At 37.4% G+C, this 15,578-nt stretch overlaps 1 protein-coding gene across 2 annotated transcripts in view; it reads right to left on the reverse strand.

Moving 5' to 3' along the window:
- Positions 1-15,578, reverse strand: part of GLRA3 (glycine receptor alpha 3) — a 158,381-nt gene that overhangs the window by 42,636 nt on the left and 100,167 nt on the right. For both annotated transcript variants that reach the window (XM_065878823.1, XM_065878824.1), the window contains exon 5: positions 9,384-9,466. In XM_065878823.1, the coding sequence (XP_065734895.1) occupies positions 9,384-9,466 (83 nt within the window). The remainder of the gene's footprint in view (positions 1-9,383; positions 9,467-15,578) is intronic.

The raw sequence follows: 15,578 nt of genomic DNA on the forward strand, positions 1-15,578 counted from the left end.
CAACTACTGAGCCCGCATGCCACAACTACTGAAGTCCACGTGCCTAGAGCCCGTGCTCCGTAACAACAGAAGCCACCACAATGAGAAGCCCGCGCACCACAACGAAGAGTAGCCTGTGCACAGCAACGAACAAAAGCAGCCAAAATAAATAAATAAAATAAATTTATTTTTTAAAAACGATGACTCAGTTGTTTTTTGAGAGCTTAGTGTCTTAAGAGAAAAAATATTCAATCTTCCAGGATTTCCCTTTTTCTTCCTTTCTCTTAGTAAAGGAGTCAATTGGTTATAAGAATTCTAACCATATATCTTCGTTTGCCAAAACAGCCCTAGATTACCTTTTTTTTTCTCCCCTATGTCCTCTCTGACTTATCAGTTGTTCTAGATTCTTCATTTTTAGATTAGGTATCATTATTAATCATTGTTTGAAAATACATCATTATTGGTTTGGTATATCTTCAATTTTACTTCTAGATTCTCCCATAGTATAATAGAGTATGAAATATTAGGTTAAACCTGTAAAACGCCCGCTTCAGCAATGGTCCCTCTATCTTTATCAGACCCCTTCAGTAACTAATATTTCAAGGGCAGCTAACTCCTGATCGCAGTAGTGGCAGTACTTTTCACCTTTGTTACCCCCTCTGGGCACTTGGTATACAAACCTGGGACATGTGTGAAGTGTCAAAGTGCCTAAGTGTCACAGAAAATTATGTTAGTTGTAACTGAAAGCTGAGTACTGCTTAGTACTACTAGCTTAGTACTGCTAAGGATCATATAGGAAGTAACCCGAATGCTTTAAAACCTACAAACATTTATTTTATTATTTGGCAACACTCATATTTTGTAATAAACTCTCCTAGCTGCAATGGCTAAAAGAATTCAATATTTACTGAAAAAGCAAGCACCAAATTTCCATTTCACACAAAAAGTTGATGGTGAAGGTGCAACTTGAACAAAATGTTGTTTATATTTAACATTCACGAAAGGGGCTACAAGGATAGCACTGTCCACATAAAAGCCACAAGACACAAATGAGCTGAAAACATATCAGCATCTATTTCAAAAGATACAGTCATTTTTGGAATACTGCCCAAAGATGATCATTTGATAAGTGTGTTTGCAGGGGGAGCATTTACGTATCACTCTATGAAAACTGAATTTTTATTTAGATCGAATGATTATTTTTCTGAATTAATTTCACTCTTTTTTGACTTCAGGTTTTCTTGGAAAAGCGTATAACAGGAAATTTGCAAGCAATTAAATGATGGCAGTTTTGTTTCAGTATCATTTCCTGCTTCAAAGAGAAAATTGGTTAAAATGATTTTAAATGAGTTTGATTTTTAAATCTAATTCTTTTGGAATTACATGTGTTGAGGATGAAGTATGTGATGTCACTGTAAATTCTATTGTAAAGTCTGTTAAATTCATTTAAAAAGTTCAGCGTTGAAAATAAATGTCACTTGTTTGTGATGGATCTGAATAAAATATTTGTTGGAACTCATCACCATGTTAAAAATTATGTTCTTACTAAATTGAAAAATCTATGGAGATGCAGTATTCTTGAAATTAGTAACGATGCATATATGATTTATTTTACATCCATAAGCTCTGCTCCATTCCATCAATTGAAGAGAAGTGATAGTTGTTAAATTTTACATTTTTATAGGAACGTCGAGTTAAGTGAACTATAATTCTGTGTGACAAAGCGATGTTGAATTAAAAATTATATTTCATCATGGCATAACATGTTTCTCTATTTACTGCTTGCCATCAGATAATTTTTTTTTTAATTTGAGCATTTGAAAGTACTTTAGAAATGAACTTATTAAAAAAAATGAACTTATATATTCTGCAATGGTATTGAACTCTCAGTAAATAGGTTCTCTAAATTTCGGTTGCATTTGTTCAAAATCAGTTGGAAATATTTAATCAAATTATGTTATGAATGGAGCACTAAAATTTTAGATTCTGAAACTTTTTATCAGATAGGAATTATAAATATGATGTTTCTAAACAGGTACACATTGAGATTAATCCCTACAATAGTAAGGGAGAACACTGAAGTCTCAAATGCTGTACAATATTTATTTATTATTTATTTAATAAATGTGCTTTGGAATATATTAACTTATGAGAAAATTATATTGATGGACTGCTTGTTTTTAATTGGATAACTTATATTGAAATTCAATGGAATTCAGAAGGCCTATTTTCCAGCGTGTGAATTAGGTGAAGAATTTTAAAAGATTCCTAAATAAAAGCAACTAATTTGACTGAGTTTTGTTCTATAAAAACATTTTTTGATAAAAGGTACTCAAGACAAAGACAGAGACAATATCTGTAAAAATATATGGGCTGAACTAGTTCTACTTCAATACAAAGAAAAGTAAAATTAAGCTCTAAAATTATCAAGTACTTTAGCTATCTCAACTGCATACAGATTATTTTCTTAATAAAACCATTATAGTCTATATAGCAAGATCTACTAATGGTGTCAACAATTTCAAATTTAGTACCAAAACTGCAGCTTTAAAGATGATTCCAAATTAGTTTAGTTTGATTTAGGATGGATTATATTTAAAAACCTAGAACGATACTCATCCACTAATATAAAAATCATGTCAGTTAATAAATATATATTACAAAGATATAAAAATTTAAATACATGTGGTGCCCTTCATTTATTCTCCTAAGTGTCCCCATTTTGATGATAAATTATATGGTCACCCCTGTCATCAGGTATACTTTATACCAGGAGGAAATCGTAAAAGTAATACTTATTTAAAGAGAAAATGTGGGCTGAGCATACATTTAAGTTCAAAACAAGTTTGAGATTTATTAGTAAATTATAGATTCACATTTAGTTCTAAAAGTGAACTGGAATCATATTTGGTCACATATAATCACATATATACATAATCACACACACACACATACACACGAGTAAAGGAAAAAGGGTCATGAGACAAACTCCAAAAGGGTTAATACACGTGAGGACAGTTGTGAGTCAAGGTTAAATCATGTCCCTCTTTGTTTTTCTATTGTTCAAATTTTCTAGTACAAATTTGCTGATTTTGAACACATCATTCAAATGTATTCCATTATCATCTTTAAAAAATTTCATCTTCGGTCATTTTTTAAAAATAGGTTAAAAGACTACAGAAGAAAGTCAGAAAGAGAAAAACAGAACAAATACCATATGCTAACATATATATGGAATCTAAAAAAAAAAGAAACGGTTCTGACGAAACTAGGGGCAGGACAGAACAAAGATGCAGATGTAGAGAATGGACTTGAGGACATGGGGAGAGGGAAGGGTAAGCTGGGACGAAGTGAGAGAGTGGCACGGACATATATACACTACGAAATGTAAAATCGATAGCTAGTGGGAAGCAGCCGCATAGCACAGGGAGATCAGCTCGGTGCTTTGTGACAACCTAGAGGGGTGGGGTGGGGTAGGGAGGGTGGGAGGGACATGCAAGAGGGAGGGGATATGGGGATATATACATACATATAGCTGATTCACTTTGTTATACAGCAGAAACTAACACACTTTTTTTTTTTTTTTTTTTTTTGCGGTATGCAGGCCTCTCACTGCTGTGGCCTCTCCCGTTGCGGAGCACAGGGAGGCTCTGGACGCGCAGGCTCAGCGGCCATGGCTCACGGGCCCAGCCACTCCGCGGCATGTGGGATCCTCCCGGACCGGGGCACGAACCCGTGTCCCCTGCATCGGCAGGCGGACTCTCAACCACTGCACCATCAGGGAAGCCCCACACCATTTTTTAACACAACATTTTTTAACTCCAATAAAGATGTTAAAAAAAAAGACTACAGAAGAAAATAGGTTATTGCTTAATACTTTATACCAGGAGGAAATCGTAAAAGTAATACTTATTTAAAGAGAAAATGTGGGCTGAGCATACATTTAAGTTCAAAACAAGTTTGAGATTTATTAGTAAATTATAGACTCACATTTAGTTTTAAAAGTGAACTGGAATCATATTTGGTCCAGCTTCCTCAATTGGAAGAGAGAGAGAGAAAGAGACTGGGATTTCAAATCTTGTGTTCTTAAGGAACAGGTGGAATTTAAAAAACAAAAGGAAGAAAATGCTCACACTTGGCGGGTGCTGGCTGTCTATTGCCAGGAGAAATATTACTGCAGTAAATTTTATTAACCTGACAAGGAACAACTGCCGTGTCAAAATGTATTTAACTAAAACACTGTAATTTATAATTTGTGCATTTAACTTGAATAATATTACCATAAACCAGGTTGTTACATGCGGTTTCATTTAAGTTCTTAGGCCCGCTAAATTATTTTCTTAGTATTTACACTTTCTCTAAAATTCTCTGGTGTAACTAACCTATCACCATTATTCTACTAGTACTTTGGTTACATTTCTCTCTGAAGACCTAAAAGACTTTATCATAGACGGTCAGTGTAACCTTTCTCCCTCTCTCTCTTAGGATAATGGTGGAAATAAAATTTGTGACTCCTAATTGATCTCCTCAAATGACAATCATGCTGATAACATTGTTCACATTTTTCAAAACTTCACAAAATTGCCACACCTTGAATGTACAGTGTTTTAAAGTTCATGTGAGAAATCTCAACTAAAATCAGAAAAGGACCTGATCTTGAGCCCATTTTAATGAGGAAAATGTGTATATTTGGTTCTGCCCTGAGAGGGGTATGGGAGGGATCTGCCCAGCTGCCTCTTTGGAATAAACTCCAGGTTGTGAAAGAACATTCTGTGTCTGCCTGTTAGAGGGTTGGAGGGTCAGATCTGCTCAAATTTATGAACTCATCAGTTTATTTCATAGACCCAAACTATTCAAACAGACTCTGTGAGCCAACGTCAGTTTTGCAACACCTAAATGCTGTCTAAAGTTGGAGTAGAGACTAGGAAGGCACTATAATAATGCTGGAGAGGGTGTGGAGAAAAGGGAACCCTCCTGCACTGTTGGTGGGAATGTAAACTGATGCAGCCACTATGGAGAACAGTATGTAGGTTCCTCAAAAAACTAAAAATAGATCTACCCTATGATCCAGCAATCCCACTACTGGGCATATACCCTGAGAAAACCATAATTCAGAAAGTCAGTACCACAATGTTCACTGCAGCTCTATTTACAATAGCCAGGACATGGAACCAACCTAAGTGTCCATCGACAGATGGATAAAGAAGATGTGGCACATATATACAATGGAATATTACTCAGCCATAAAAAGAAACGAAAATGAGTTATTTGCAGTGAGGTGGATGGACCTAGAGACTGTCATACAGAGTGAAGTAAGTCAGAAACAGAAAAACAAATACCATTGGCTAACACATATATATGGAATCTAAAAAAAAAAGAAAAGGTTCTGAAGAACCTAGGGGCAGGACAGGAATAAAAACACAGATGTAGAGAATGGACTTGAGGACATGGGGAGGGGAAAGGGTATGCTGGGACAAAGTGAGAGAGTGGCATGGACATATATACCCTACGAAATGTAAAATAGATAGCTAGTGGGAAGCAGCCGCATAGCACAGGGAGATCAGCTCAGTGCTTTGTATCCACCTAGAGGGGTGGGATAGGGAGGGTGGGAGGGAGACACAAGAGGCAGTAGGTATGGGAATATATGTATGCCTATGGCTGATTTACTTTGTTATACAGCAGGAACTAACACACCATTGTAAAGCAATTATAGTCCAATAAAGATGCTAAAAAATAAGTAAATAAATAAAACAGTTTAAGAAAAACACCTTGAAGAATTTGACTTCAGTAGCTTTTACTTTGACAGGATTTTCTTAGCATCTGCTAAAAGAGTTTAACAAACAGTATCTCTATTGTGAGCTAAATTAATTTCTAATAAGGGGGCAGGAAGTGTTTAATGACTGAAATATGAAAGGGATACTTGAGGCAGTCTACCAACTCTTGATAAAGAAATAAGGCGGGGCGTCCCTGGTGGCGCAGTGGTTGAGAGTCCGCCTGCCGAGGCAGGGGACACGGGTTCGTGCCGCGGTGAGGGAGGATCCCACATGCCGCGGAGTGGCTGGGCCCGTGAGCCATGGCCGCTGAGCCTGCGCGTCTGGAGCCTGTGCTCCGCAACGGGAGAGGCCACAACAGTGAGAGGCTCGCGTACCGCAAAAAAAAAAAAAAAAAAAAAAAAAAAAAAAAAAAGAAAGAAATAACGCGGAGGCAACAAGAGGCTTTGCTTTCCCGCATTGGGTTTTTGATTGATTGGAAATGTTCTGGGAAAGGCAGGAAGATGAAAGGACTTGTTACATGAGCACGTGTGTCTGCAAAAGAGCCCAGGAAGCTTTCCTTATTCTAACGAAGTCCAGTGAGCCAACTGTCCTTAGGCCCTGTACCCTCTCATCTGTAATAACGAACATTCATGGAACTATGGGTTTCACTCACTGCTACCACTTGCTCATCATGTTCCCCCTTTTTCTTAAAACTTTTTGGAATCCAGCTTTGAGCCTCATCATTCTAATCACATTTGTCTTTATCATCAATAAAAATGACTTTTTTCAAGTACTTAAAAAAAAAAAACACCATTTCACAGCACTTGATGCTCTTAAACAGATCTCCTCAGCTGCCCCTTCTCTTTTGAGATTGCATGATTGCGATTTTAATTGGCTATCTATGACAACCCCTTGACTGGAATTCCTTCCAACAACCTCGAAATGAAGGCCTTTGTTAAGCGTTGGCTCTTCTTTGTGTGTTTGTTTTCATCTGTGCATTCTCTCCATTAAAAATTTCGTTATGGTTGAACCACTCTGTAGATGGCTGTTAATAGTATGTCTTCAGGTCTCACTCTTCCCTTTGCTTTATACCTAAATTTCCCGAACTTCAAATATATTAAGATTGGATTTATCAATATTCCCTTTAACATTTACTTATTCTATGTTTTCTTTCTCTGTCAGTATTTCCAAAACGATTCTACCTATGAAAGCTCTTTAGCTCTGACTCACTCATTCCCAGAGCTTTTGCATCCACTTTGTATTGAAGTGAATGAAGAATGGTGGAATATGCACCCCCTAAATATGCCACTTTAGTAGAAGGATTATTTTGAGCTAAAGGCACCTGAAACACAGCAGATGCAAGAAGACCATTCTAATCTCCCCTTTTCTTCCTGAAAACTGTAGATAAAAACTCCCACATGAAAGACGTGCTCCCCGTACCAGGAATCAAAGCCAAGAGAATTCTGTACACACAGACTTTTTAAAATAAGTCTCATCTTCCTTTAGTTTCCCCACACAGTCTAGGTACTTTTCCACAATTGCTTCTCTTTGTTCAACCTGGTATAAAAGCATTTAGGTTTGGCCACTTCCTTGACTAGTCATCTCCTTATGACAGATCCCATGTTATGTAAAACTTAACATTAAATAAATGGGTATCCTTTTCTTCTGTTAATCTATCCTATCTCCGTTTAATTTTCAGGCCCAGCCTGAAGAGCCTAAGAAGTTAAAGATAACATTTTGCCTTCTCTACAGCATCAACCTGTACTGTTCCTACCTTCCACATTGTTCCTTTTTGTCCCTACTTTTATTCTTTTTGTTGGAATATTATGAAACCTTCTTAAATAACCTTGGTTCCTCTGGCTGAGAGAATCTTTAACAGCATAATATTGACCAACTCATTTTCTTGCTCCTACATCTTGAATAGCTCCTCACTATTGGATAACATCCAGCATCCTTGGTTTAGTAATTAGGGAACCAGTGTGGCTTAGACTATTTTTCATACGATTTTTTTTCTCGATTACTCTCCCATGTACCTAATTTTGCAACCAAGAAGCCTGTCCTCAAAATGCCTTCCTGGGGACTTCCCTGGTGGCACAGTGGTTAAGAATCCGCCTGCCAGTGCAGGGGATATGGGTTTGAGCCCTGGTACGGGAAGATCCCACGTGCCGCGGAGCAACTAAGCCCGTGCACCACAACTACTGAACCTGCACTCTAGTGCCCAAGCGCCACAACTACTGAGCCCGTGAGCCACAACTACTGAGCCTGCGCGCGACAACTGTGCCTAGATCCCACGCTCCGCAACAAGAGAAGCCCCCGCAATGAGAAGCCCACACACCGCGATGAAGAGTAGCCCCCGCTCACGGCAACTAGAGAAAGCCCGCGCGCAGCAACGAAGACCCAATGCAGCCAAAAATAAATAAACGAATTAATTAATTAATTTTAAAAAATGCCTTCCTGGAACAGTTAGAAATGCACACTGCTGGGAATCCTGTCTTTCTCCTCACTACCACCCCGCATTTTTTGCTAAATAGCTCCCCCAACTAAAACTAGATTTTTATTTTCCTTTCATTTAATTTAGTAATTTGTCCATGAGTATGATTAATATTTAAGAACTACGTATAAAAGTAATGCATTTGAATTTAACAAGAAGGCGATATTATCAGAGAAACGGGTATTTCCACTTCCTCACTTTAATAATCACCAAATGTGGAGGGCGGGTTGCATCTCCCCACGACATAGGCACGCCATCTAGTGGCAGCTCCCCCGCACTACAGACCTGGCCTCTGAGGCCTGCAAGTCTGAAGATCCACCTGCAAATTTTTTCTCAAGGAATATGTCAAACAGACATTTTTTTTCTTGATATAACATAGTATAACAAGAAAATATTGCATAATTCTTACTTTCTGTATGGCATTAAACACTGAAAACCAATTAAGTTTGGGCTGATTCTATAGATAAGTGCAGAAAAACAGAAGGACCTTAAGTTTTCGTGTGTTAACATTTAATCCGTGATGCACACGGATCCACTTTGAAAGAAGAAATTTAAAGAAACGCCTATAAGCTTGGATAAATCTCTGATAAAGGGTGAGAAACGTCTTTTCTCCGGAGATAACACACAACACAGCCAGCAGTGTACTCTCTGAGTAAATACTGAGGGGTCAACAAAACGGTTCAGAGTAAGCATAGCCTTTGAAGCCAGATGGTTTGTTGTTACCACCTCCATAAATTGGGGCAAAATCACTCAAAGTGACCATTTCCATATGTGGAAACATGGGGATAACAACATCTTTGTTGTGAGTATGAGAAATAATATATTCAAAATGCTTGGACTACAGCAGACACTCCATTAAAAAGAATGGTAGTTTGTCTTTAATGGTCATCATCCTTTTTATCTGATTTGTATAGAGAGAATAGTTGTTTCTCAAGCTTAAAAACTGATATTTCTAGTCCTGAATTTACTTCTTTATCACAGTATAGGGTGCATTTGCTGACAGACATCATTCCTTTCCATACTATGTAGAGGATAACATGCCCATTTAGGAAATGTTAGACAAAAAACAATGACAAAATATATTATCTATATAACCCATCAAATATACATCTACTCTCTTTTTTTAAAGTATTCAGAAAAAGGAAGTTGTTCCTACTTACAGCTTTCCAGTTGCATAGTACAGGTTTGTACATCCATTGGAAAATTCTTGAGATCCATTGGACAGGAGAGTGTTAATGTCAATCTGAAAGAATTCAAAGTAATAAATTTTAAAAGAAATTTATAATATCATATTAATATTCTATTGTTCAAGGTACAATTGGAAAACCATGTTGCTTTGGTAATGACTAACATCTACTCAAATAAAATTTGCTCCAGCTTGGGTATGTCATTTACTGCAAAACAACGGTATCCTTTTACATCAATCTGGTCTGGGGGGAAAGAAAAGCTGTATATATAAACGTGAAATCACGTTTACCTATCTATTCACGTTTTCCTTCAGAGAGGGCTAGAGGTGTCTGAGACCCTTAAAAAAGATATTTGAGTGTGAGTTTTATAAAACGAATACCAAAGGCCAAAGACACACTTCTCCCAAATCACTGGGACAGCACCCCTGAGGAGGGAAGGAGATCCAGGGTTTGGAGTATGAGTGTGCAAAGGCTGGGTGCAGGGAAGCAGTTTGTCTGACAACTTTTATCGTCTTTGTAACTACACTGAAGAACTTCTCAGTGAACACCCAGAGTAAAACACTCAGAATCTGGAGGTCTCCAAAATTCTCGGTATTAAAGAGGGCTTCCCTGTCATGGAATTAGAGCATTTCACCAGATCTTATCAGGGCCACGAAATAGCCCTCTCGAATACGTGGGACACAATTCCATGCTTAACAATTGAACTTCTGATGTGGCTTCCCACAAAGAGAGATGACCTGATGGCCACCCCAGCGTTCCACCCACTTTTCCCCCTTCCAGAAATCTTTAGTATGTCGGCATTCCAGATAATTCATTACTCTTGAATGTCTTTTTCTTCGAAAAGTATATTACTGAGATATCTTCAAGGATTACCAATCATTTGTAGTTTCCGGACGTGAGCAAAAGAGGCCCAGATCCAAACAAACCTAAGTTTATTCAAACGAAGTTCTTTCCGGAGAACTCTCTAGCCAGCCCCTTGTATTGAAAGTCTTCCCATTGAAATGCAATATATTAGTGGGCACCTAGGCTGAGTCATTCACATAGACTCTGTGACCATAGAGTTTATGGTCTCAGATCACTTCATTTCACTCTATTTCAGTTTTCACATCTCCAAAAGGAAGATAATAATGGTACTTACTCTGGGGACATGTTGTGACCAATACATGAGTTAATACATATAAAACGCTCAGCTGAGTGCTTGACACATAGTAAACACTAAATCAACATTAGTTATTAAGGATTACTAGTACATTCTCCCAACCCCAGCCTTCCCCATCTTCTCCTCCCCCAAATTATATAGGATGCACACAAAGATGACTGAATTAAATCACTGATAAGAAACTATTTAAAGTTTGAACAAAAAAATGGCCATCAGCTCCACTAAATGTAACCACATTCCCCAAAGTGACATTTTTATGTAGCCCATAGACATAAAGTTATAATGGTGTATGTTTGACATTGAATACTCTTGGTGGGGCCCCAGTGACATCATTTGAGAGACATAAACGGACAGATGTGAAGCTGCTGGATTTTTAAGAGTCCCAGGGGATCATCTGACAATTCGTTCAAGTCAGAGTCCAGAGCACACTAAAATAATTCACAGAATTTATTCTTCAAAAGCAGCTTTCTCCTAACTCAGCTAGGTTAAATGATCCTGTAAGTGTGATCTTGTCCATTTGCAAAGTTCTCTCTTCAAAAGGCAATTGTAAAATCAGCTGGACACAATGTTCTCTGTCTTATAAAAGGGTTTATTAGAAGTGTATGAACAAATACATTTTGAACGTACACCCATTAATTTTCCAAACATCCAAGGCTCTCTGGCCAGCCAGTTTCAAATGTTGGCTTAGAGAATTAATTCTGTGACCTTTTGTATGGAAGAAAATAGCATTCTCAGAATCTTTTCCAGATCTCACCATGCTTGTGATGTCAAATTCATATCCTAGCTGTTTTTCTGGCGTAAAAAAAGAGATATTACATAATTCTTAAAAAAAAAAAAGACCCCGGAAGAAATTATTTGCCAAAGAAAAACACTGTTTGTAGAACTTCTGTCATAACTCATATCCTGAAAAAGTCTATTTATTGACTTTCTTTTTGTTTAAGGTACAATACAATTGCTTCTTTAACAGCACAGGGATGAAAAAAATGCGTCGCCTTGGTGACTGTGATCCTGAATTTCTTTATCAAAACATTACATATAAATTAAAGATTTGTCCTGACCACATCAAAAGAAAACTAAATCAAGAGGTAATTAATTGCATTCTCCTGTTTTGGAAATATTTTCCTGTGTAAGAGAGGACACAGAGTTCTCTTTTCTGAGACAAGACACACAAACAGGATGTGCGTTTTTTTAATTTTCCCCTTAAAAATTCTTGGCTTAGTGAAGCACTAATTTTAAAAAAAGATGACTATAATCTATGACAATTCACCTCATTAAAATCAAGGTATTACCCATTTTCAAACAAACATTTCCCAGAGTATCCTATCTCAACCACTAATTGAAGTATTAAAAAAGGCTTTCTGACTCCACTTTAAGTTCCTTATGCAAAATATAAGTATTTTAATAGTTTTTAACATTTCTAAATTTAGTGTTATAAGGACAATTGCCTCTTAGCTATCAGCTTTGAAGTATTATCTGTAATATCATACTAGGTAAAACAGCTTTTGCTTGCTATGTGGTAGGCACTATTTTAAATACTTTATATCTGTCTCAACTCATTTATTTCTTAACATTTCTTATTTCTTTATTTAGAGATGAGTATATTAAGAGGTTAACTCACCTGATATTACAAAGCAGAAATTGATAGAGCTGAATTAGACGCTCTGGGGGTCTAGCTGTCCATTCTATGCCCTTAACCTTTAAGTCTCCTGCCTTTCAAAGGCATCAGAACATTTTTCATGAAAATGAGTTATCTAATTAATATGACTTTTAAAATATATATTTCTATAACACAAGAAATGATACATCTCACACACTATTCGTTATTAAATTTAAAGTAAAAGATACATAAATGGGGCTTCTTTGGTGGCGCAGTGGTTGAGAGTCCGCCTGCCGATGCAGGGGACACGGATTCGTGCCCCGGTCCGGGAAGATCCCACATGCCGCGGAGTGGCTGGGCCCGTGAGGCATGGCCACTGAGCCTGCACGTCCGGAGCCTGTGCTCCACAACGGGAGAGGCCACAACAGTGAGAGGAAAAAAAAAAAGATACATAAATGATTCTTCCCCCCAAAATCAGTTAACTTTAGAAAATATAAGGAATTTGCCCATGGATTTTACATATTTGCTTGAGTGATTTGATATTTTATCATGAATAATTCTACAGGAGAGATGAGATTGTTGGAGCACTAGAAGGAACATTGGTACTAGCGTTCTAATTGGAGTTTTGTTGTCATCCGATGATAGAGACGATCATAAAGCTTATTAACCCATCACAGTGCAAACTCAGTATTGTTGATGGTCCCTTCAGGAAGCTGATATAAGCTGTGGACCTCTTCAGAAAAATATATAAAATCACACACATGCAGAAATCTACTTACAACATATATTTTATGGCATTGTAAATTGATATCCTTTGAATAAACAGTCTCTTAAAAAGCATCTGTTGAAATCAGTTTGCCTTGTCTTTTAAAAAATTAATGTCTGTCAAAGTTCAAAAAATAAGTACATATTGTACAAGGAAACTTTAATTCTTTTCACAACTGAATTTCAAAGAAAGTGATTGTATTTAGCTTAAGTAAAAGTTGAAATTGTGTTATGATCTTTGGTATTTGTTTGGATGTTTGGTATTTTGGATGTCAAGTTTCTTCCTGGTATTTATTTGACGGTTAATGCAATAATGCTTCTGCACTGTAAGTAGTAGGGTTGGATGTCCTGGTACGTATTAGTAGTATCAGTAAATGGAGCAGCAGATAATATTTAACTGCCCATGATGTGCTTCCATTATCTTATGGATAGGATGTTACCATCCCCATTTTCAATTGATAAAACCAAGGCTTAGATAGATTGATAATTTGCAAGAGTCCTCAAATTTGCTAATTTATGGATTCTGGAAAAGACCAGAACTTAAGCTTTTTCGGGTTTTGTTTTCTCTTTGGAAAGATAAAAATTAAAATCTTTAGTGCTAATTGTACGCCTGGCACTATCCTGAGTGTTTTACATAGATTATTTCAGGCTCAAGGTGATTAGTATTTTCACCATCACGCATGTAAGAAAAATGAGCCTTTCATAGGTAAAGAGACCTGCCCCAAATCACAGCTAGTAAATCACAGATTTACCTCCTGCTGGGTCTACCAAGATGGTAAGGCCCTGACAATACTTTCACCTGAGCCGTTTCTCATGGCTGTTTGTGTAGCTGCTAATTTTGAGAGATGAGATAACATTCCCCTGGACAAAGAGAAGGTTTGCTTACAGCTTGCTATAAAAGCAGTGGATTCCCCACACTCAGTGTTCCACAGCTGTGAGGCAGACCCGCAGGTGTGTTGTGCCCACATGAGCCCAATGTATGGTTCCCACGAGACCTGAGGATGATGGGGAAGTTGAGCAAAGACCCTGAGGCTCCTGCTGCTTGCTGGCAATAAGGAATAAATTCCTTTGTCTCTGGCGCTGGAGTCCTGTGTCTGCAGTCAGCACTCATGAAATAATGGGTCGGCCAAAAAGTTTGTTCAGGTTTTTCCGTAACGTGTTATACATACATACATATGATACATAATAGGCTAACTTTATAAGTAGAATAACATCAAATCCCAAACCTGACAATCTAGAGTCATGTGCTCACCCCAACACCCTCACTTGAAAAGCACTTCATTTAAAAAATATCAGTATAATTCATGGATATCATTTAGAAGTTCAGACAGTTATATAAAACATACCAAAATCAGCTGTACCTTTGCCCTACCCATCCCTATCCCCAGTTCATTTCTAGCTCCTCAGAGGCAGCCTTCTTTAGATATGTGTCTGCAACTTACATTCATATATTTAAATTGCTATCACGTTATGCTTGATTTTTAAAATTTGCAAAGGTGTCTATTAAATTGCTACAAAGGAAAATAAGAATTTACTGCCCTTATACCACACTCTGTGTACACAACTCTCCAGCAGAATTCGAAATTCAGTTATGTAAACATTAATGGTTAAATTAATATGCAGTGTTTACATGTTGTGAATATGTAATTACTGTTCATGGTGAAGCTTAGTCATCTGCTGTAATTACAGTGCTTGGATAGCATTTTGTTTTCCCTAGTGTTAACAATTGTCTCATTTTAATCGTCTCTTCTGTTTCTATTCCCTACTATTACTTCACACTCAACAAACTCCCTTTCAGAACCAAATCCCTCTCAGTGATTAAACAGAGCAAGCAATGGATCAATTCCTTGCTTTTCATAGAAATCTCATTTCTTTTTCTCATCTTCCTTTCTGGTCAGATATTGAACCTCTGTAGTGATACTCTGATTTTCATATCTTTTCCTTCTGATTTCCTATTTCTTAATATCTTGATTCTACTTCTTGGCAGATTTCTTCACTTCATTTGTTCTTTGCAAGAACAAATATTTGATTGATGTCTTTTCCACTTTGGTTTACTATTTGCACTTTCTATGCTCTGAATGACTCCGTTTCTCCTTTCCTACATGACTTGTATTTCATGCCTGCTGTTGCATCATCTGTCCAGAGATTTTTATTTTTTCTTTATGGCCTTTTCTGCTCCCTGAATTTTCCCTTGAGTCATTTCTTTGTTTCTTTAATTTTCTTCTCTTTGCTCTTTATTTCCTCTGCATGTGTATTCTGGCCTCTGCTTCTTTTTTCATTACTGGTCCTATTGCAGGATGTCCTCCAATGTCTGTTTATATTGAAGAATGAGGTACTAAAAACTATTTGGAGTGCAACTAACAGCAGATGATTCACTGAGTAATGGTCTTCACCATAGGATGGCTGCCCAGATTTTTCACTGGTGGTTCCCCAACTGTCTGTACATCTTTCCTCTTGGGCATTTTAGGGGGAATAGGAATATCACCATTCAGTGTGCAGAACTCACAGAACCCTCGTTTTCTTGGGGTGATGCTTCGCCACAGAGGCCAGTTGTGCCTGGAGTCCCTACTCTCCAGAAGTTCTTGGCCCAACTTGTGGAGGTTTTCTGTTCTCCTGCTTTCTGCCCAGTTCAGAAGGCAAAAAGTTA

The sequence above is a fragment of the Phocoena phocoena genome, chromosome 6 (assembly GCF_963924675.1).
Source record: "Phocoena phocoena chromosome 6, mPhoPho1.1, whole genome shotgun sequence".
NCBI classification, from domain to species: domain Eukaryota; kingdom Metazoa; phylum Chordata; class Mammalia; order Artiodactyla; family Phocoenidae; genus Phocoena; species Phocoena phocoena.